General features: G+C 34.5%; 1 protein-coding gene across 2 annotated transcripts in view; it reads right to left on the reverse strand.

The window, feature by feature from the left end:
• MICU1 (mitochondrial calcium uptake 1) overlaps positions 1 to 23,940 on the reverse strand; it is a 181,278-nt gene that overhangs the window by 106,428 nt on the left and 50,910 nt on the right. For both annotated transcript variants that reach the window (XM_019745859.3, XM_074339573.2), the window contains exons 3-5: positions 21,834 to 22,002; positions 14,475 to 14,637; positions 9,024 to 9,067 (exon numbers count right to left, since the gene is read on the reverse strand). In XM_019745859.3, coding sequence (XP_019601418.2) covers positions 9,024 to 9,067; positions 14,475 to 14,637; positions 21,834 to 22,002 — 376 coding nt within the window. The remainder of the gene's footprint in view (positions 1 to 9,023; positions 9,068 to 14,474; positions 14,638 to 21,833; positions 22,003 to 23,940) is intronic.

The raw sequence follows: 23,940 nt of genomic DNA on the forward strand, positions 1-23,940 counted from the left end.
TACCCCAACATAATAAAGGCCACATACAACAAACCCTTAGATAATATCATACTTTAATGGTAAAAAACTGAAAGCTGTTCCTCTAAAATCAGGAACAAGACAGGAATGCCCGCTGTCACCACTGTTATTGAACACAGTATTGGAAGTCCTAGCCGCAGCAATCAGGCAAGAGAAAGGAAGGAATGAAAGGCATCCAAATTGGGAATAAAAAAAGTTAAATTGTCACTTTTTGCAGATGACATGAGTTTTTATATAGAAAACCCTCAAGACTCCACTAAAAAACTATTAGCAACAATAAACAAAGTTGCAGAATACAAAATCAGTGCACAAAAATCCATTGCATTTCTATATACTAACAATGAAATTTCAGAAAAAGAAATTTAAAAAACAATTCCTTTTGCAATTGCAACAAAAAGAATAAAATACCTAGGAATAACTTAAAAAAATATGTGAAGGACACCTATACACTGAAAATTATAAAACATTATTAAAAGAAATTTGACATAGAAATGGAAAATTACTCTATGTTCATGGATTGGAAGCACTAGCGTGGTTAAAATGGCCATATTACCCAAAGCAATATACAGATTTAATGCAATCGCCATCAAAATCCCCATCATAGTTTTTAAAGAAAAAGAAGAAAAAAACATCAGATTTGTACGGAATCACAAAAGACCATGAATAGCAAAAGCAATTCTAAGAAAAAAGAACAAGGCTGGAGGTATCACACTCTCTGACTTCAATTTATACTACAAAGTGACAATAATCAAAGCAGTATGGTATTGGCAAAAAAATAGACACATAGGCCAACGGAATAGAACTGAGAACCCAGAAATAAACTCACATATGTATGGGCAGATAATTTTTGACAAAGGAGCCAAAAGCATACAATGGAGAAAAGAGAGCCTCTTCAATAAATGGTGCTGGGAAAATTGGAAAGTCACGTGAACAAGAATAAAACTAGACCGCTTTCTGTCACCATTTACCAAAATTAACTCAAAATGGATCAAAGACTTAAACATAAGACCTAAAACATAGGGACAAAACTAAAGGACCTTGGGTTTAGAGAAGATTTTATGAATTTGACCTTAAAAGTAAGGAAAGTAAAAGCAAAAATAAGTGAATGGGACTACATCAGACTAAAAAGCATTTGCACAGCAAAAGAAACCATCAACAAAACAAAGAGGCAACCAACCGAATGGGAGAAGATATTTGCAAACACCTACGGTAAGGGGCTAATACCCAAAATATATAAAGAACTCATACAACTCAACAACAAAAAAAACAATCCAACTAAAAAACGTACAGAGGACCTCAACAGACACTTCTCCAAAGAAGACATATATATGATATAGCCAACAGATATACCAGGTCAGACAATTAAGTTCACGAACTCATCATAGAAAAAGTGCTACGTACCTCATTGCTGACTATCACTACAGTCACCTTCAAAGTACTCCCCTTGGGAAACTATGCACTGACGCCAGTGCCTAGTCCATCCTAAGCAATTTTGGAACTCTTTTTCTGGAATGGCCATCAGAGCTGTCGTCATATTACACTTTATGTCCTGAATGTCATCAAAATGTCTTTCTTTGAATATTTCCTTTATCTCCGGGTAAAGATAAAGGGGGCCAGAGCAGGTGAGTAGGGAGGGTGTTCCAATACAGTTATTTGTTTACTGGCTAAAAACTCCCTCACAGACAGTGCCGTGTGAGCTGGTGCATTGCTGTGATGCAAAAGCCATAAATCGTTGGCAAAAAGTTCAGGTTGTCTAACTTTTTTATGCAGCTTTTTCAGCACTTCCAAATAGTAAACTTGGTTAACTGTTTGTTCAGTTGGTACAAATTCATAATGAATAATCCCTCTGGTATCAAAAAAGGTTAACAACATCGTTGCAACAAGTTTGCGAAATAAATTGTCAGATCTCGTATGAAAAGATGCTCAACTTCACTAGCTATTAGGGAAATGCAAACAAACGAGATATCATCTCACACCTGTTAGAATGCCTATTATCAACAAGACAAGGAATAACAAGTGTTGGAGAGGATGTGGAGAAAAAGGAACCCTCATTCACTGCTGGTGGGAATGTAAATTGGTACAGCCACTATGGAAAACAGTACGGAGGTTCCTCAAAAAATTAAGAATCGAATTACCATACAACCCAGCAATCCCTCTTCTGGGTATCTACCCCAAAAATCTGAAAACGTTTATCCGTAAGATATATGTACCCCTATATTCACTGCAGCATTATTCACAGTGGTCAAGACATGGAAACAACCAAAGTGTCCTTCGATAGATGATTGGATAAAAAAGATGTGGTACATATATACAACGGAATATTAAAACAAGATGAAATACTGCAATTTGTGACAACATGGATGCATCTTGAGATTATCATGCTAAGTGAAATAAATCAGACAGAAAAAGTCGAGAACCAAATGATTTCACTCATATGTGGGGTATAAAACTGAAAGGAACAAAGAAGACAAACAAACAAAGAAACAAAAACTCATAAACACAGACAACAGTATAGTGGTTACCAGAGGGTAAGGGGGGAGAGGGGTGGTAGAAGAGGGTAAAGGGGGTCAAATATATGGTGATGGAAGGAGAACTGACTCTGGGTGATGAACACACAGTGCAATATACAGACGATGTGTTATAGAATTGTACACTTGAAACCTATACAATTTTACTAACTAGTATCACCCCAATAAATTTAAAAAAAATAAAAAAAGTGATGGCTTTAATAAAATTTAAAAAAAAATCACGTAGTTTTCAAAATGCCAATTGACACTTGTAGCATATAAGAAAATAATGGAGCAAATAACAGAACAGTAAAGGTGAAATTATGATTTCTACATTCAGGTTTTAAAATTTGTATATCTCTTATTTTCCTTCTTAAAAATGAAACACTATGTGGTTGCTGAGGTTCGTTATGGGTTTCTAGGGGTACATTATCAAAGGAGAAAACATTAACTTCAATACTCTTAACAAAAAGAAAGTGAAACATCAAGTTTTATGTTTTGTATAAACAGCATTAAGTAAGGTAGTAAAATAAAGTGACTATCTGACAAGGGCAATTTCTATTTACAAACAAATCATATAGACAAATAGCTTAGATATATGAAAGGTGGTATAGCATAGCACTTAAGATGGTGAACTCTGGAGCCAGACTATCAATATGGAATCCTGGCTCTACCACTTACTAGCTGTATGATCTAAGCTCAAAAAAAAAAAAAAAAAAAAAAAGGTTAAGTTACTTAATTATTATGTACTTCAAGTTTTTTATTTGTAAAATGATAATAAAAATAGTAGCTATCTAAAAGAGGAGGTTAAACGAGTTATTATGTGTAAGCACTTAGAACAGTGCAAGGCACATAACCAACACTCAAAAAGCCTTAACTGTTCTTTTTCATATGATTAGTATTGGTAATAATTACCTCAAGAGTTAAGCATTTGTCATTTAGAGATTTCACTTTAAACTGGAATAATAAAACACTGACAACGATGAGTGAATACGTTAATGGGGCTTTAAAAAAGGGCTAAAGCACCACCCCTAAAATAATATGTGACTAGGAAATATCTGTGTAGGATGTCAGGCTTCAAGGAATTGAAATACTTTATGCATTCTCTTGGAGTCTGTTATAGTTTTTTTAAAGCAAGAATATCCCATCGACTCTAAAGATGGAATTGATAGGGTGAATGAAAACATGGATCAAAAAAACATGGAGTGAAAACAATAAAATTTTGCCTTCATATTCACATTTCTGAATAGAAAAACCTGAAAATATACCAATTTATTAAGAATTCAGACTTGGAGGGAGAAACCTAATTAACAACTCAGAATTCATAAGAACATCATAACCTGCAGTATAAATTGGAGCAGAATTAAAGCAGTTCAAATAAATGTAAAAATTCATCAAATTCTGTCCCATGAATATTTCAGTTCCCTCTCTCCTAATTTACATTTCCTTGATCTGCAATACATTTCATTCTCAGAAGACAGAAAATCCCTTATATAACTTACTATGTATGTCAAGGAGTAATAGTATACTTGACCTTATTCCAGACTTATATTTTACCTGTAATATGAAGTAAATAATCACAACTTGAATACAACACTAAGAGCACTACTTAGCAATGAAAAGAATTCAGTTATGTTAAAACTTTGATTTTTAACTATGGCTCCCATCTTTTTTTCTGCTGATCATCTTTTCTGTGTTTATACACTGTAATCAGCCCTTCCCTCTCTAGGCTTTAATCATACTGTTACCTGAATGGGAACAGTTTTCATTTTAATTTGATATAAAGTGTTTTTCTGTTACATGCAAACAAATATTCTGGTATGTATCATAAAGGAGATGAAAATAAAACACACAGTAATTCTTTCTTCCAAATTGGACAGATTCTAAGAGGACTGTAATTACAAATAATGAAAAAAACTCAATCTGAGTTTCAGGAACCATTTCTGAAATGTTCAGGAGAGGCTGGGGGAAAGGAGAACTTGGTAAGTTGGAAAGAATAAAAAACTATTTTCTGAAATATAAATACATTGTGGAATGGTTATAATGGACAATTAGTTTCAATGGGCAATTCCTTGTTACTGGAAAAAAGAGCGTGAACTTTAATGTTTTTGGAAGAGAAGAGGATTACACAAAACCTCTGGAATAATATTCTTTGCTTAAGAAATAATTCTAGCTAGATCATGACGTTTTCTACTGAAACTTTAGAAAAAACATGATGGCATTTGATCTGGAGAAAGTTGTCTATTACACGCACTAGAAACAGAAAATACAAAACATAATTTCTATCTTTGGTATGCTGAGGAAAAAAAGGAGGGGTAAGAGAAATGGGAAAGTGAAGGGTATAAACCACACCAATGAAAGACAGCAACTAAATAATTAAATGAAAGAAATACTTGAAGATTATGTAATATAAAGGTTACATTTAGAAATTATGCTTTGTTTCATAGACCAATTAGATGACAAAAAGTTAAACCCAGAAGAAATATAGTTTTCATTAAAGAAATAATAAAAAATTCATGAAATAACTGCATTAACAAGTCATAAAAAAGAATGCATGGACGTTGCGGGGGGAGGGGTTTTTATTTTTTAATCTATGACATATTACACTAAAACAAAAGTCAGACCATATTTCATATTACCATCTGTATAATAATGCTAATATACTATTTATAATGATTTTCCAATATCCTCTAAGAGAAAAATTTTAAGTCTTTCAGGCTGAGGTTTTTAAACTTTTAAACCTAGTCTGAATATTTTTTAAAATACCATTTATGTACAAAATATATTCTTAATACTAAAGGCCATTGACTATAGCTTCTTTATACACTGCCTGTGTTAGTAGATAGTTTTGAAATGCATAAATGAAACAAACACTAATGTACCTCATAACTTGTACAAAGGAAATTGATAGTATCCTTACAGTAACGGTACATTAACATAAGGTAGTGATGGGCTCTGGAAAAAGATCCTCCACAAAATTTAAAAGCCGCTTAATCAAATTCAGTTTCATTGACTATCAGTTGAAACAGAAATGTGTTGTTTACTTCTTCAGGGAATTTGCCAGTCAAACAGAATAGGAGAAAAGATGATAGGTATCAAAGCAAGAAATAATTATCCAATTATTTGTCAATAAGAGTTGGGCCATTCTTTCCTACTTTGCTTCTGGTGGTTGTAGGAAATTCAACTATAAATGAGAAAAGATCCCATGAAAATGATACTATTTCTATTTCTAATACTATTTCTAATGCATTTGTTCTTGCTATCAATGACAGAAAGTACAACTCAATTAGAAGTCAATAAAATAAGATGGTGTGTCTTACTGGTCAAAATTATGGACTTTATTAAATGGTGTGTCAAAAGTTAAAACATGGGGGATAAGAGGATGGGAGTCAATATGTCTTTCTAAGCAGTTCATAACTATTATAGTTTATCTTCTAAGTTAAAACAAAGAGAAAGTTACCCATTTAAAAATCAAAGCAAGTTTGAAAGGAAATTCCTCTAGGGTGTTAGGTTTCTACTGTTTCTGGCCATCATGTATAAAATTTACTATAATTACCACACAAATCTGTTTTTTTTCCCCCCAACAATTCAATAATTGTTTTAGGATTTATATACTCTAGAAACTGCTACTTAAGAATTAGATTGAGAGAACAAAAGAGTCATGAAGACCCAAAGGAAAATAATAAGATCTATAGTTGAATAAAAATTGATCCTTATAGTTATCAAGTGAAGGATTTCATACTGGCAAAAATCCTTGGAAAACTTCTAAACTGACTAAACACAATGCATTTTGCACTCTTCATTAAATTAAGGCTTAAAAACAGTATCAAAACTACTTTCTTAAACTCCGTATGAAATAAAAGACAATTCATAAAGACATACACTAGAGGTGAACTCAGTTTAAGAATCCTATTTAAGAAACATAACCTTCACTCCAAAATAAGACCTCAAGAATATATTTGATAGAAACTAAATAGGAATTAAATGAAGGTATTAAATATTCATATCATAACGTGGATGAAAGAGAAATCTGTGTGCACTTTTGCTAGGGGTCAAGCTGGCTAGCTCAGGGTCACTGGCTCAATTCTACACCCATTTTGTTATTCTCTTTCATACATATTATACATTGATATATCTCAATCTTGCCTTTCCTACTCTGATTTAAGAATTTAATGTTTCAGTGCACAAACATTTGCAATTTATAATCTGTTAAGTCTGCCTTCTAAAGACAGAAGCACTGCCATTTACATCTCCACAGCAAGGTGGGTACTCAAATACTTTTATGCTTAGTGCATTTTACTCATTATTTTATAAAAATAAGTGGATATCAGAAAAATGCAAATGACACCAATGATAAGAAATGTAGAGCTTATACATTTAATACAACTGAAACAAAGGAGAAGCTCATCAGTCTTGCTAAAAGCTGCAAATTTTTAACATCAAGCAGATAGTTACTGGCCAAAACAGGAAAAAATTAAAGAGCAAGTATGAAAAATGAGTTACCATTAGGGATTTTGTATTTGGGAGATCTCTAAAAATGGAAAATCCCCTTACAACATGTAAATTAGCTTTTCAACTTCTTTATGTTTCCAGGTTTATATATGTACAATAGGTGACTGAATTTTCATTCTATTCTGGATTTTTTTCAGTGAACGAAAAAAGGGATTTGTTAAATTGATTCTGCCATGTTACTGACTTAGTGAGTCACACCTCCAAGGAATATGTAATTGACTAGTTGACTTTTTCCAAGTCATCAAACATTTACTGGTTACCTCCAGTGTGCCAAGCATATACTGGATTCTGAGTGACACACAAACAGATAAGACAGGGGTCTGACCTGCCAGAGACTCTGAAATCAAACCTGACATCAGAGACTACAAGTAACCCCTACCACAGATATGGTGCTTTATGATACACAAAGCACAGACGCCAAGGATCAGAGGGAAGATGTGGCTATCCCAACGCAGAGCCAGGACTGGGAACCTCAATGTCAAGTTCAATGCCTTTTCTTTTAGATCCTTGTTTCTTTTAGGATATGTGACTTTAAAAAGAAGATACCCACAGATGGAGGCACTGTGCCACCTGAACGGGAAAGGAATTTTTAGGCTAGAAGACGTGGCTGAGATCTTTCAACTCTTAAGACAGCCCCTCATCTTTCCAATTGTGCAAAAGACCTCCGTGCTTGCATCCTCACCTTACCAGTACACGGAGTTTACATCATGATGCAGGATTGACACATCCCTGTGAGATCAGTTTCTACTAACCCTGACCTCTACCCCTCTAGACCCTCTTGTGAGCCTGCCTTTTCCAGCCACTTCATGATTTTCTTTCTGATTTCTTTCACTTTAGGCTTTGGAGAGCCATTCCTGGCTCGCTCTTCTTTCTTCCTCCTCTTTAAAATTGACCTTTTACTTTTCTTTCTGACCCTGTGTAATATGTTCTTTCTCTTTTTGGAGAATTCAGCCTGAAAGGGAAAAACATGTTTAACTAACTGCTTTGAAATACTAAAATTGAAAGTTTCGTTTTCTATACTTATGATTTATTATATGATTTATTTAGGCATAAAATAAAGAATTGAAAGTAAGTATAATGCAAATGTGTATGTAAATTTTGGGGTGGTCTTCATAATTATTATAAAAGTACTAGTAAGGATTTCCATAATTTTTTTTATTAGTCTCAGGTGTACAAAACAATGTAATAGTTAGACATTTATCATTTATATCCCTCACAAAGTGATAAACCCCCTCCCCCAATCTACTACCCCTCTGACATCGCATACAGCCCGTTACATTTCCACTGTCTCTATTCCTGATGCTGTACTCCACTTCTTGTAAATATATATTTATATATATATATATATATATACACACACACACATATATATATAAAATTGTAGTTGACATTCATTATAGTTCAGCATCAGCTTCAGGTGTACAGTGCAGTGATCAGGCATCTACACCAACCCTGAAGTGGTCTCCCTAATAAGACAAGTGTCCATTGGATACCCTACAAAATCTTTACAACATTATTGATTATATTCCCCAAACTGACTTTCGTATCCCCGTGGCAATCTTGTGGTTACCATAATTTTTCAGTTAAGATTACTGCTATATAGTATCAAAATTTGAATCAGAGGTGTTTTTTTTTTATAAGAAATGTAATATATTTTTAATAAGAAAGGTAATATTTATAAGAAATGTTAACTTTTATGATGGCTTTTGAATTAAAACTCAAATGTCACCATACACTGAATTAGCCCTTGATATAAAAAGTAGGCAACCCATGAGGATTCCGTTGCACGGAAAAATACAAGAATCAAGCAGAAGGTTCTACTTAATTCTTTCTGTAGAAGCTTCTGTAGACAATTACATGCCTCCCAACCTAAGCAACACACTTTTTTGATAAACAGGGATTCAGAAATCTCTTACAGATAATTCTAGGAACTTTAAAATCTTCTTAGTAAACAGGATATACACTTAAGTGTCATAGTTCGCTCACCTTTCCATCAAAACGTTTTATTATATATTGATCCAGGCCCAAGTCTGTAAAAATAAAAAAACAGTAGTTAGTCACTGATTATAACTCAAATGAAACATGAAATGACAGCTCTCAGTTTTGTTTCCAATCATTTAATTAAATGTACAAGATGGTATTGCCACACCATTATTCAAAGGCCACAGGAATGAAAATCTTGTCCTACTTTCAGACATAAAGTATCAGTTACAGAAGATACCTTTTGAACCCTCATACACTGTTGGTGGGAATGCACACTGGTGCAGCCACTATGGAAGGCAGTGTGGAGGTTCCTCAAAAATTTACAAACAGAATTACCATATGACCCAGCAATCCCTCTCCTGGGTATCTACCCCAAAAATATGAAAACATTTATCCATAAAGACACGTGTACGCCAATGTTCATTGCAGCTTTATTTACAGTGGCCAAGACATGGAAACAACCAAAATGTCCTTCGATAGATGAATGGATAAAGAAGTTGTGTATATATATATACACAATGGAATACTATTTGGCGGTAAGAAAAGATGAAATAGGACCATTTGTGACAACATGGATGGATCTTGAGATTATAATGCTAAGCGAAATAAGTCAGACAGAAAAAAACAGAGAACCATATGATTTCACTGATATGTGGTATATAAACCAAAAACAACAAAAGAACAAGACTAACAAATGAGAAACAAAAACTCATAGACACAGACAATAGTTTAGTGGTTACCAGAGGGCAAGGGGGGCGGGGGGTGGGAGATGAGGGTAAGGGGGATCAAATATATGGTGACGGAAGGAGAACTGACTCTGGGTGGTGAACACACAATGGGATTTATAGATGACGTAATACAGAATTGTACTCCTGAAATCTATGTAACTTTAATAACAATTGTCACCCCAATAAATTTTAATTAAAAAAAAAGAAGATACCCTTTTATTTTACATATGAGAAGTGAGGCCCTGAGAGGATAAAAAGGGTAGAATTTCGTATGCATACCTATTCAACACTAGAGCCAAACTAAAACCCTAGACTCTTCCTGTGGTGGTGCTCTTTTCATTCCATCAGGTACTAATGACCTCTAAATAAGGTGAGGTATTAGTTCAATTTGAATGCATAATAATTTCTTTTTGTATATATTTTCAGTTATTTTCTCAGTGGTTAATCTAGGGAATTACAATTAGCATCTTAAATTGATAATCTAGTTTGAGGTAACATTAAAACACAATTGTTGTTGTATGAATTTGTCTTTTAAATCATTATAGGAAACAGAAAGCAGTTACAAACCAAAAACAAAACAATACTGGCTTTTATATTACCCTGTGTAGTTACCTTTACTGCTCTTCATTATTTTTTAATTTCTTTATATGACTTTAAGTTACTGTCTAGTATCCTTTCATTTCAGCTTGAAGGACTCCATTTGGCATTTCTTGTAGGGAAGGTGTATTAGTAAAAAACTTCCTTGGACTTTGATCATCTGGAAATGTCTTAATTTCTCCTGTGGGACTCCCATTATGCATATGTTGGTACACTTGATGGTGTCCCACAAGTATCTTAGGCTCTATTCATTTTTATTCATTCGTTTTGTTTTCAGCTCCTCAGACTAGACAATGTCAATTGACCTATCTTCAAGTTCTCTGACTCTTTTATCTGCCAGCTCAAATTTGACATTGTATTCACCTAGTGAATTTTTTATTTCAGCTACTGTACTTTTCAGCTAAAGAATTTCTACTTGGTTCCTTTTTATAATTTCTATTTATTTATGAATATTCTTTTTATTAACACACTGTCTGTTTCCTATAGTTCTTTGTCCATAGTTTCCTCTAGCTCTTTGAGCATATTTAAGATAAGCGATTTAAAGTAAGTACACTGCCTAGGATTCCTCACGGATGGTTTCTGTCAATTTTTTTTCCTGTTAATGGGTCATACATTCCTAATTATTGGTATGCCAGCAGCATGCAATTTTTTACTGAAAATTGGACACTTGAAAAAAACCTTTTTTATTAAATTTATTTGGGTGGCATGGTAAGTAAAATTCGATAGGTTCAAGTGTACAATTCTGTAATACATCATCTATATAATACATTGTGCATTCACCACCCAGAGTCCGTTCTCCTTCCATCACCATATATTTGACCTTCTTTACCCTTTTCTACCCTCCTCCTCTTAACTTCTGGTAACCACTAAACTATAGTCTGTGTCTGAGATTTTTTCTTTGTTTCTCTTATTCATTTGTTACTTTCAGTTTTATATCCCACATATGAGTGAAATCATTTGGTTCTCAACTTTTTCTGTCTGATTTATTTCACTTAGCATGATAATCTCAAGATGCATCCATGTTGTCACAAATTGCAGTATTTCATCTTTCTTAAATATTCCATTGTATATATGTACCACATCTTCTTTAGCCAAGCATCTATCGAAAGACACTTTGGTTGTTTCCATGTCTTGGCACCGTGAATAATGCTGCAGTGAACATAGGGGTACATATACCTTCAAGAATAAACATTTTCAGATTTTTTGGGTAGATATCCAGAAGAGGGAATGCTGGGTTGCATAGTAAATTCCATTCTTAATTTTTTTGAGAACTTGCCATACTGTTTTCCAAAGTGGCTGTACCAATTTACATTCCCATCAGCAGTGTATGAGGGTTCCTTTTTCTCCACAACCTCTCCAACACTTGTTATTCATTGTCTTGTTGATTAAGAGCTATTCCAACTGGTGTGAGGTGGTATCTCATTGTGGTTTTGATTTGCATTTCCCTAATAGCTAGTGAAGTTGAGCATCTTTTCATATATCTGTTGGCCATTTGTATGTCTTCTTGGGAGACGTGTCTGTTGAAGTCCTCTATCCATTCTTTAAATGGATTGTTTGTTCTTTTGTTGTTGAGTTGTATGTGTTCTTCATACATTTTGGATATTAGCCCCATATTTGTAGTTTGCAAATATCTTCTCCCATTCAGTTGGTTGCCTCTTTGTTTTGTTAATGGTTTCTTTTGCTGTGCAGATGCTTTTTAGTTTGATATAGTCTCATTCATTTTTTTTGCTTCCACTTCCCTTGCCTTTAAGGTCAAATTCATAAAATCCTCTCTGAACCCAAGGTCCATTAGTTTAGTACCTATGCTTTTTTCTATGCAATTTATTGTTTGAGGTATTATGTTTAGGTCTTTGATCCATTTTGAGTTAATATTGGTATATGGTAACAGATAGCATTCTAGGAGAAAAGAAAGCCTCTTCAATAAATGGTGCTGGGAAAATTGGAAAGCCACATGCAAAAGAAAATTGGACATTTTAAATATTACAAAGGGGTAATTATAGAAATTAAACTTTTCCTGCTTCCTAGGATTTGGTGTTGTAACTTGTTGTGGACTACTGTCATCACTTTGTTTAGTGATTTTTCCAAACTATTTTTGCAAATATTGTATTCCTTGTCATCATTGAAGTTTCTGTCATCTAAGCAGTTAGCAAATGACCTGACAGAAATGTCCTTAAATGCTAGAGACAAAAAGAATGAAAATAAACCAAAAAACATCCCAACTCTCCTAGTGTATGCAGATAGCCTCTGAGCTGGGGCCTCCCTTTGATATTTAGCTGGACCTCTTACAACTCTGCTTAACATTCACCTATTTCTTATATGGAGCAGAAAGATCACTGAGAGGTACAAGCGCACTCAAGTCCTTTCTGAGCATGTGTTTGGCCATGAGCATGCACATTGCACTCTGGATACCCCTGTATATGCAGTAGCCCTTCAAAGCTCTGATTTCCTGAAATGTCTTCTTCCTCAGCTTCCTCCTTCCTAGGGTTTTCGGTCTGTCTGCTGTTTGTCCCATCTGCCCTCTCTTGGTCCGGCAGCTATGGGTAATATATGTCTTTAAAGTTTTTCAGTAGATGACACCTGGGAAGCCACTACAGCTTGAGGTGGGCGAAAAAAAGGGCAAACCTTTGTGCAAGATGCCAGATGAGTCAAAATGTACAACCATAATTTTTTTGAGAACAAAATCTGTATTATCCCCCACCACTGAACTCTCCATTGCCAATAAGCCACACTAGGAATGTACGCTGCCATCCGCAAGGCCGCTGCTGAGATGGGAAATATAGTGTGGTAGGCAGGTAAATAAAAGGCCACAGTATTTTCATATCAAAATTTAGCAGCCTCTTTCTCTATTAAGTACTCCCTGGTTGCTGTAAGTTTTTTGTTTTATTGGATTCCAAGAATTCCAAAAATAGTTGCTTCTCTCCATTTTTGGCAGCTTAACTGTTGCTTCAGTGGAAGGATTAATTCTTGGAGCTTGCTACTCCATCATTTTCCCCACCATGTCTCCTGTACACATTTGTAAATTGTTATATTTAACTTATAATATTAAACCATTTATTTACTTTCCTTTACACCTCATTTTTTCAGGCTATTTCCTCTACATGAGAAATCCTTTCCACTATTCTTTGTCTGACTTTTATCCAAACTTAGACGTATTCTCTAGAAACCATCTCCAAACTTTCAGATTTAGCTAAGTGCCTCTTCTTTATATTGGCACAGCACCTTCATTTTTTAACAAATCACTACATTGCTGAAATTACCTGTTACTATCTCTGTCTCCCTCACTAAAGAGTAACTTGATGGCAGGTACCGTATTTTGCTGTGTATAATGCACTTCTGTGTATAATGCGCACCCATGTTTTTGGCCCAAACTTTCAGGGGAAAAGAAATCTTTCATTTTCATTTTTTAATTCAAATTTGTATTTGTTTATAGGTACTTATTTTTTGTATTATAAAGGAATTTTAGCATTTGTGTTTTAACATATGATGGTATAAGAAATTTTCTGTAACAAATAATTACAAAACACATGAACAGATACAAGGTACAAGAAATTTCATGTACTGGTAACAAATTTACAATATTTACGCATCATAGAAGGCCAAGAACTCTTTGTTTTTGCAAGTTTGTCATAAGTTCAACAAAACTGATTATCGTATTCCAGGGTATTATTTTGCATACGGATATCGTTACTAATTTCTAGGGTTACACTTTTAACTCATAAGCATCAATAAAAGAATTAAAAACATTTATATAGATATGTAATTAGTACTACCCATGTATAATGAGCATCCTTATTTTCCCTCACAAATTTGGGTCAAAAAGTATACATTGTACATGGCAAAATAGGGTACATGTAATTATTGTCTTCAGGAACATTCTCATTACAGGAAATGAACCTCTCAGCCATAGGAATACAATGACCTTAATCCTTTACTCTGGTTGAGGATTACCACATTAGACTTGTAGGCTCCTTTTCTATACTCCTACAGCCTATCATAATGTCTGACATTCAGTAACTACACAAGTAAATATATTTATTGCATAAACCTATAAAGTTTAGGCAACACATAGAAACAAAGGAGCATATAACAAAATAAATATCACATATTATTTTTCACTTTAGCAGCTTACGTTCTGGTTGCTTTTCATTGGGTGTTATGGATCGCACAAAATCTTCTGGAGTCATAAACACTTCAGATTCACCATGCTCGCTGATTACTTTCAAAGTGGCAAAATATCGGAAGATTTTGTCTGGTGTGGAATATGCTCGAATCCTGTTCTCATATTCCATTACCTAAAATTGGAAATTCAGAGTATTACTATTAAGCAAGTCTCATCTCATTTTCATATTTGGTGTCTTAATTTTTTGGAAATTTTATTAATATCATTTTTTCTATAACTGAATTTTTAAATAATATATATAAACTTGAATTTCAAAAACTTTTGAACCTCTTTTTTCCAATATACCATTCATACTCCATTGGAGGGAATACTTGTGTAACTTTTGTTTAGAATATTTTTTGAAGAATTTTCTAATTTCTTAAATCATTGAAAGCTAGCAAAATTGAAAAATGTCATACAAGAATTCAAAATGTCTCAGTAACAGGGTATAAAGCCATATATATATATAATATATATATATATATATATATATATATATATATTATATATATATATATATATATATTATATATATATATATATACACACACACACACATATACACACACACACACACATATATATGTATATATGTGTGTGTGTGTGTAGCCTATAGGCTCTTAAATACTAAGTTTTTAGAAAGGGATTGATTTTACAGTTTTTACTTCTACATAATTCCCTGAATCCTGAAACCAAACAGACTTGGGACATCAGAGGTTTGAACAGCTAACAGTTTTTCAAACACATTAAATGATAGCATAAAAAAATTACAGACCATGGAAACTCAATTATTAACAGGTCTGAAGTAACAAGACTTTTACTATTTTATTTTTACAAAATCAAGTAAGACATACATTTAACTAAAAGAGTGTAATGTTAATACGAAAGCACATTTTCTTATCTGGGATCCAAGTCCCCATTCCGTGCATGGAATATACAAAATACTATACCTTCTACGTAATACTCTTTAAAAAATTCAGGTATTAGAGAAATCTTTTTCACCAAAATACCAACTACATTAATACTTTGGTGAAGAGCCTTCTCTCACACCTAAATTGTATACGGTGAGATACTCAACAATAAACAGTATCATAGATAACTGGTTAGAAAACGTATCAAGGCAATATGATCTAAAAACCCATCAGTTCAATGTCTCTAAAGTAATTCACTCATGTTAAGGAAAACATGACTAATATTTTAATTTGCCACATGAACACAGCTATTACTGTAACTGTTCGGTCCTAGCTAGGTGGTCACTGTGAGGTCACTTACAATAGCTGTTTAACAGTAGCCTTCATTCCACCACATGTGCTTTCAGCAACTAAGAAAGGACTAATGTGTAACTATACATGACAGGAATCTTTCTAATGCTCATTGGCATTAAAATTTGAATACTAATTTCAGAGGAGATTTTATCAAAAGATTTGGCATGGGGCAAACACACTAGAGAGCTTTTCAACCCCTCAGCAGCCTTGAGACTTAGCTACAAGTCTTTAAGGCATTTTATATTATACTACAACTATCTGCTGGGTAAGACTGGCTACAGAAGAAATGACTTTCTTTAGGCCACTGTAGGCTTATTCTTCTGAATAACAACAAAAAAGAATCGGTTTGTAACATTTACGGTATAAACTGTAGCTACTGCTAAAGATGGCTTTGTGAACTAAAAAGTTAACTCAATCATATACAAGACAAAAGTAGAAAGATAAAAACTTAAGTCAATGATTTGCAGACTGAAAATCAGATTCCGTGGTTGTTATGAGTCACTAAATTATGCTGTTTAATATTATTAATTAGTTTTAGTTTGAAACAATAGGTCAAGGAAAGTAACACACTTTTTGCATTCCCCATTGGTAGAGTTTAGTACAGACATACTGTATAATATATATTTTGCTTTTTCCCACTTAGAATGTATCTTGGGAATCATTCCATATCAATTGATATGGAGCTGCCTCCTTGTAAGTGATCATATTAAAAGAAACACTAACAGATTATCATATACAGGGTTCAGAACACAGCATCCAAGATAACAAAGGCTTGGAAGCTAAGATGTGTACAAACTGTTGAAGGATTCTGGAATGTTTAGCCTGGAGAAAAAAATTTACTAAGGGAATTATAAAGTTACATCCAATCATTTATTTAAAACATTCCTTAGCATCATGAGGTTAAGACAGTTGTCTTCAATAAAACTACTAGACTTTAATTGGATCAAAACTCAGGTACTGTCACCTCAATAAATTTAATAAAATTAATTTTAAAAGAATGAAGAGGAAAAGGAGAGGGAGGAGGAGAAGAAAAAAAAAAAAATTCAGGCATTATATTTCCTAACTGCACCAAAGGGTAGCCAAACAGTAGTTGCAACCAAATAATGGATGAGGGAAAGTGTCTCTTTATAAAGTATTCCAATTAGTAAATGTAAAAGATCTGATAAGATCAGAATATCACCATTTTGCAACTCCAGTGAATTAACAAATCTAGCCAATGAACATCAATCGCTGCTAATATCACAGAAAGAAAAGCCACTAGACATTAGGTGCCTCTTGATAGTCTCGCCACAATGATCAAATCTGAGTCTGATCAAGGCTCAGAATCCAGTTGCCAGTATTCAGGTAACACAGAGCACAAAGGAACATGCTGAATTTCACTGAGAATAAGTATCAGTAAAATCCCGACAGTAGGAAACCTTATTTAAGGGTGAAATGGCCTGGGTTCTGTTACCAGTAGATTACAAGACATCATCAACACAAAACGGGCAAGATTAAACTCTATGTCTAGGGATGCACATTTGGGTAATAAAACTATAAAGAATAAAAGGAAATGATTATAAAAATAAATTTATTGGACTCCTATATCTGTGTATTAGTTTACAGTAAAACAATAATTTAAAAAAATTCAGATGTGTTACATAGTGTTGAATAGCAGAACTAGACTCATGGATAAAAGTTACAGATAAGATTTCGGTCCAATAAGGAACCTCTAATGGTAACAGGATTCCAAAAGGTGATAGAGTTCCCCAGCATAGAAAGTACTCAAGTGAAAGATGAATAAGCAAGTTAAGGTCACCATTATGATTATCTCACCTAAGAAATAGAGGATGTGAAAGTCATAAAACAACTAAAACCTCGTACTTAACAGATTCTGTCATCTTTTAGTTTATTGCTACTTTACTTCACAAAACAGACAAACAAAAAGCAGATGAACCAATAAAATGTAAGTCAGACTTGAGTTTGAAGAAGAATTAAGTACTCTTAAATATTTTCTGAGATTTGACAACTTTAAGGAACATGAACCAATGATGAATGACACTCCTCCATTTTCAATGGCAGAAACAAGGGAAAAGAATATAAAAAGGCTAGTAGTACTAGTGGTACAAATTGGTACTAGTGATTGCGATGAATATCTCACTTAATCAGATGGTATTTGAACTCTACTCCTTGGCTTCTCTGTTGAGTGAGCTACTCATTTGTGGGTCCAGAAGCAGTTAATACATGGTCCAAGAGGAGTGACTAATACTGCTCCCATTACCAAATGACATCCCCCCAAAGGAGTATCTATCTCTAATGGGCGAGAGATAAGATGAACAGTTGGTGCCTCTACTTGGTTTTTAGTCCATTGCACCCAATGCACAAGCCTCTGATTCAAAAACCATGTTTTATTGTTTGATTCAGTTGGTCTACACAAATGGGGTGGAGAATGGGGGAAGAATGAGCTTTTCTATTGTTAAAAGGGACAGATCTTCCCCTGGTCCTGACATCAGTTCTATGGTTCAATTTTGGTATAATGCCTAAGGAAAATCAAGGCTATAATATCTTAAGGCCAAGTGAATGCAAGTGACAATGAATCCCATGAACCTTGATGTCAGAAATAATGCATGGCTTAAATGCAGACTGCATTCAGACCTTGGAAAAGGTAGCAGGCAGAAAGATCGTGTAAATAAATTATGGGGCTGGCACATTTTCTCTCAAGAGGTGATTTATTAACACTCAATCTGTACCCTAACAGTTGCCCTCCATATTAGTAATTCCCTCTCTTTATTCTCTAGCGAATTTTGGCCCTTCAAAGTAATGATTATCTATCACAGGATGTGCTCTTAAAGTTCTGGCAATTCCAAGTTCTATGACACTAGTCTCATCAAATAAAAAGCAAATCAATTTTTGGCAGCAAAATTAATCATACATAATAAGATTTCCTAAACTGATGTTCTTAAATGTTACTCAAGGTAAGTCCCAACATAAAGAACTTGTTTTTTCTTTCATAGTGTCTTGTTGACAGTAAAGGCATATTTATGGAAGTTTCTTTTCCTATATATTTTGCTCATGCTGAAAAAAATATCTGTGGTCTAATCACCTTGATGCTTGATCATTCTATTAAAACAAGCTATTAGTCTATTAGGATAGGTTAAAATGCTATTACAAATAGACCCCAAAATGCAATCGCTCATATAAAAGTGTATTTATCACTCAGGTAGAGCCCAGGATGCATGTTCTACGTTGGCAGGAAGCCTCCAGCTGCGAGGTGCGTCCTGGGTCCCCACAGTGGTACCGGCAGGCTGGGGTTGTGGGCCCAGTGGTGGCAGGGTGGACGGGCCAGGCGGACTCGCACCTTCCACAGGCTAGCTGAAACCCCTACCTCACTCCCACCCCATGCCTAGTGTCTCTACACTGGGGCTGTGTGACCCTCTCTGGCTTGCAGCACCGGCTTGGCACATTTTGTGACACTAGCTCCTACTCGCAGCTGGGGTTTCCAGGACTTGGATTTCCATCCCCAGGGTCCTGATCTGCCCCCACCCCAGGTCTGCTTGTAGGGCGCCTCTCCCCTCCCTCATCTTTCTTCAACTTCCTCTGTTGGCCCAGGGGCAGTGTGAAGGGAAGTCTAGGACAGGTTACAGCCTTTGTTTCCCGAGCCTCTAGGAAACCCCAGGAGACCCCACAAAGGGTCCAGAACAGTCAGGGTGGGAGAATCCCCAGTTCACTCCCAATATATGTGCTTGGTAGAAAACAGGTCCCTCTCACTTCTACGGATCATAGCCCTGGAAACTATACCCCTTGGAAAAAATATTCTTGGGTATCACACCAAAGGCACAAGCAATAAAGGAGAAAAAAAGACAAAGTGGACTTCATGAAATTTAAAAGATTTTGTGTATCAAAAGACAACATGAACAGAGTAAAACAGGCAATCAACAGAATGAGAAGAAATAATTGCAAATCATATATCTGATAAGGAATCAACAGCCAGATTATATAGAGAACGCCTAACCTCAACAATAAAAAACAAACAAACAAGAACCGAGTTAAAAAATGGGCAAAGGCTGTGAGCAGACATTTCTCCAAAGATGATACACAAATGGCCAATAAGCACATGAAAAGATGTTCAACAGCACTAATCGTTACGAAAATGCAAATGAAAAAATGGGAAGTAGGGTCTCAGACATTGGTACACCCATGTCCACAGCAGCTTTAATGACAATAGCTAAAATGTGGAAGCAACCCAAGTGTCCATCAGTGGATGAACAGAGGAGTAATATGTGGTATATACACGCACAACAGAATATTATTCATCCCTAAAAAGGAAGGAAATTCAGACATATGCTACCACATGATGAACCCTGAGAACATTATACTAAGCGGATAAGCCAGTCACAAAAATGCAAATACTGTATGATTCCATTTGTATGAGGTTCTTTTAGTATTTAAACTCATAGAGACAATGGTGGTTGCCAGGGACTGGGGAGAGGGGGTAGTAGGAAGATGCTATTTAATGGGTGTAGATTTTCAGTTTTATAATATGAAACTGAATATTTAGTTACATATAATATTTTTTTCTTGGATATTTGAAATACTATATGAAAATCAGGAGAACATAAAAGAACAAAACCAAAAAGTATAAAATGAAAACTGAGGATGTCAAAAACAGCATGTAGAGACTGAAGCAGTGTGGCATCGCAGGGAAAGAATGTAAATGAGACAGCAGATAGAAAACAATGTGTGACCAAAACTGCAGTTTATTATTTAATTAAAGATAGAACAATCTTTAATATGTCTATGTAGACTACGTAAAAGAATGACTAGACAAAGAGTAACTGAAAAAACAGCATAAAGAATAAGTGTTGAAATAGGTTCTTGGGGAGACAGGATAACATGTGGAATTGTTACCCTTGAACAGGGAAAACAGCTCTTCCACTGCGACGTTAGCGAATGAAATAAGAACTATTTCAAACATAGATTAGAAAGGTTTTATAGCTATGGGACTTACAAACGAATCACACTGATAGCTTTCATTTTTTTCTGTGAAGTACGAGATATGGTCATTTGCTGAGCATATCTTTCTAGTGGGAATAGAATATGGAAGGTTCAAAAATAAATGTTAATTTGGGTCATTTTAGTTCTACTTTGTAAAAGTTTTACTCTAAATGAAACTGCTGGAGCAAGATAAATTTGAACTTTCCCTGAATTCACTCAGGGCAAAAGATTAAATAAATGTATCGTTGTGGAAACACTAGGATATTTGACAATTAACTTGTGATATATATAACGTTTGTTCAAAAAAATGGATTTGAGAAGTGAGAAGACACGTTTAAAAACTTCATCCAAACAAAGGGAAGATCCAAATTTTCTCAAAGGAACTCTTCTTGCAATACATACCTACCACAAATACACAACACAGAAATAACTCAAATTATCTTCTTGCATTGATTAGCTGTATGTTAGCAAGTGAAGGCAATTTCATGAATTTTAATGTTAACATGCAAACTAGCTAATAAATTCACCCTTTTGACTTTTCATTCATTACTCATGTCTGCTGAATTCAAATGCCCAATATCACAGGCATTATTATAGTGAAACTGGAACTTTTGTGAGGTAGAACTGTATAAACAGCAGGTTGTGTTAAAGGTATAGAATGCTGACGTCATTTGAAGGTTATGCTGTCCTCAAAATTAGTTTATTTTCTGAAAATATTTGTATATTTCCAAAGAAATTTTATTCTACTTTTACAACTTGGCATCATAAATCAGTAACACCATGAAGAGAACATTGAACATCATAAAGATCTGGAAAGCAAGAATCACCTTAAGTAGTTGAATTGAAAGAATGAAGAAAATATATGCTAATCCTGATTACCAATTTTAGATCTTTTTCACCACGTCCATTAGCATCACATTCCAAGAGTACGTTTGCCTTAGAACATGATGGAAAAGAGTGAAGAGGTGAATAACTATTATACAAAGTGAATGTGAACCATGTGAAATGTATCATAAAAGAGACTCAACTGCATTATTCTAATCTTGGATTAACTACAGGTCTGATTAACTTATAAAACTGTGTTCCATACTTTTCTGTCTCTGAATCCAGAACGTTTCTTCTTTTTCTCTTCTGGATGAGGCTCAAGACAAACACTTGCATCCTTTTTTTCACCACCTTCCCCTTCATCTTTATTCTTCCCTTTATCACCAAGTTCACTCTTTACGTTGTTTACAGGTGGTGAAGATTCTGCAAGGGCTCTGGATATACAAAAAAGGAAATCTGTATTAATCATAAAGGACTATCACATTAACCAAATAAAGATTTTCAGATACAGCTTAGCAGGAGCAACGGCAATGAAATTTGTGAAAAATTCTACATGAAGAGATACCTCAAAAAATTAGAAATAGAACTACCATATGATCCACCAATCTCAATTGTGACTATTATCCAAAAGAATTGAAAGCAGGGTAATAAGGAGATCTTGGCACCCTCATGTTAATAGCAGCAAGATTCATAATATAGCTAAAACGTGGAAGCAACCCCAAATGTCCACTGACAGATGAAAGGATAAAGAAAATGTGGTATATACATAGAATAATATTCAGCCTTAAAAGTAAAGGATATGACACCAAAAGTACAGGCAACAAAAGCAAAAATAGACAAGCAGGATTACATGAAACTAAAAAGCTTCAGCACACAGCACAGCAAAGGAAACAATCAACAAAATGAAAAGGGAGTGTATGTAATGGGAGAAAATATTTGCAAACCATGTATTTAATATAGGGTTAATATTCAAAAAAACATAAGGAACTTTTACAACACAATAGCCAAAAACCCCCCAAAATAGGCAAAGGAAATAAATATACATTTCTCCAAAGAAGATACACAAATGGCATATATCCGTGTGTGTGTGTGTGTGTGTGTGTGTGTGTGTATAAAGAGGTGCTCAACCTCAGTAATCATCAAGGAAATAAAAATCAAAGCTGCAACAAGGTATTACCTCACACCAGGTAGGATAGCTTTCATAAAACAACAACAAAAACAGATAGCAAGTATAGGTGAAAACGTGGAGAAAAGGTTTCCTGGTACACTGTAGGTGGGAATGTAAATTAATAAACGGAAACAGTATAGAGGATCCTCAAAAAACTAACAATGGAACTGCCATCTGATTTGGCAATCTCTCCTCTGGGTATATACCCAAAGGAATTGAAATCAGGATCTCAAAGAGATAGCTACATTCCCATGTTCACTGCAGCATTATTCACAGTAGCCAAGACATGGCTATCAGTTGGCAAATAGATAAAGAAAATGTGGTAATGTGGTATGTATATACAATGGAGTATTATTCAGCATAAGGAAATCCTGCCATCTGCTAAAACATAGATGAACCTAGTGGACATTATGCCAAGAGAAATAAGCCAGACAGAGAAGGACAAATACTACATTATACCACTCATATGATGAATATAAAACAGTCACACTCAGAGAGATAGGGAGTGGAATGGTGGTTGTAGTCCAAGGGGTGTAGGAGGGGGAATGGGGAGATATTAGTCAGAGTACAAAATTTCAGTTATACAAAATAAATAAGTTCTAGAGACCTACTGTACAGCATACAGCCTATAGTTAACAATACTGCACTATATACTTAAATATTTGCTAAGAGGGTGGATCTTATGTTAAATGTTTCATCACAGAAAAAAAACACCTGTAATAATAATAATAATAATAATAATAATAATAAATAAGACGGTGGGAGGAAACTTTTGGAAGTGATAGGAGAGGTTTATGGCATAGATTGTGGTGATGTTTCCAGGTATATACTCACCTCCAACTCATCAAGTTGTATGCATTAATTATGTACGATTTTTTTTATTTATTAAATTTATTGGGGTGACAATTGTTAGTAAAATTACCTAGATTTCAGGTGTACAATTATGTACGATTTTTTTAATGTCAAAAACATTTTTTTAGGGAAACCCAAAAAATACAAAAAAGGAAAGGAAATCTTGTCACATGCTATAACATGGATAAACCTTGAAGACGTTATGCTAAGTGAAATGAACTAGTCACAAAAAGACAAATACTGTACGATTGCATTTATATGAGGTATCTAACATAGTCTATTTCATAGAGACGGAAAGTAGAAGGGTGGTAGCCAGGGGCTGCAGGGAAGGGAAATAGAGGAATTGTTGCGT

This window comes from Rhinolophus sinicus, chromosome 15, assembly GCF_057876585.1.
Source record: "Rhinolophus sinicus isolate RSI-liver-muscle chromosome 15, RSI-T2T, whole genome shotgun sequence".
Classification (NCBI taxonomy): Eukaryota; Metazoa; Chordata; class Mammalia; order Chiroptera; family Rhinolophidae; genus Rhinolophus; species Rhinolophus sinicus.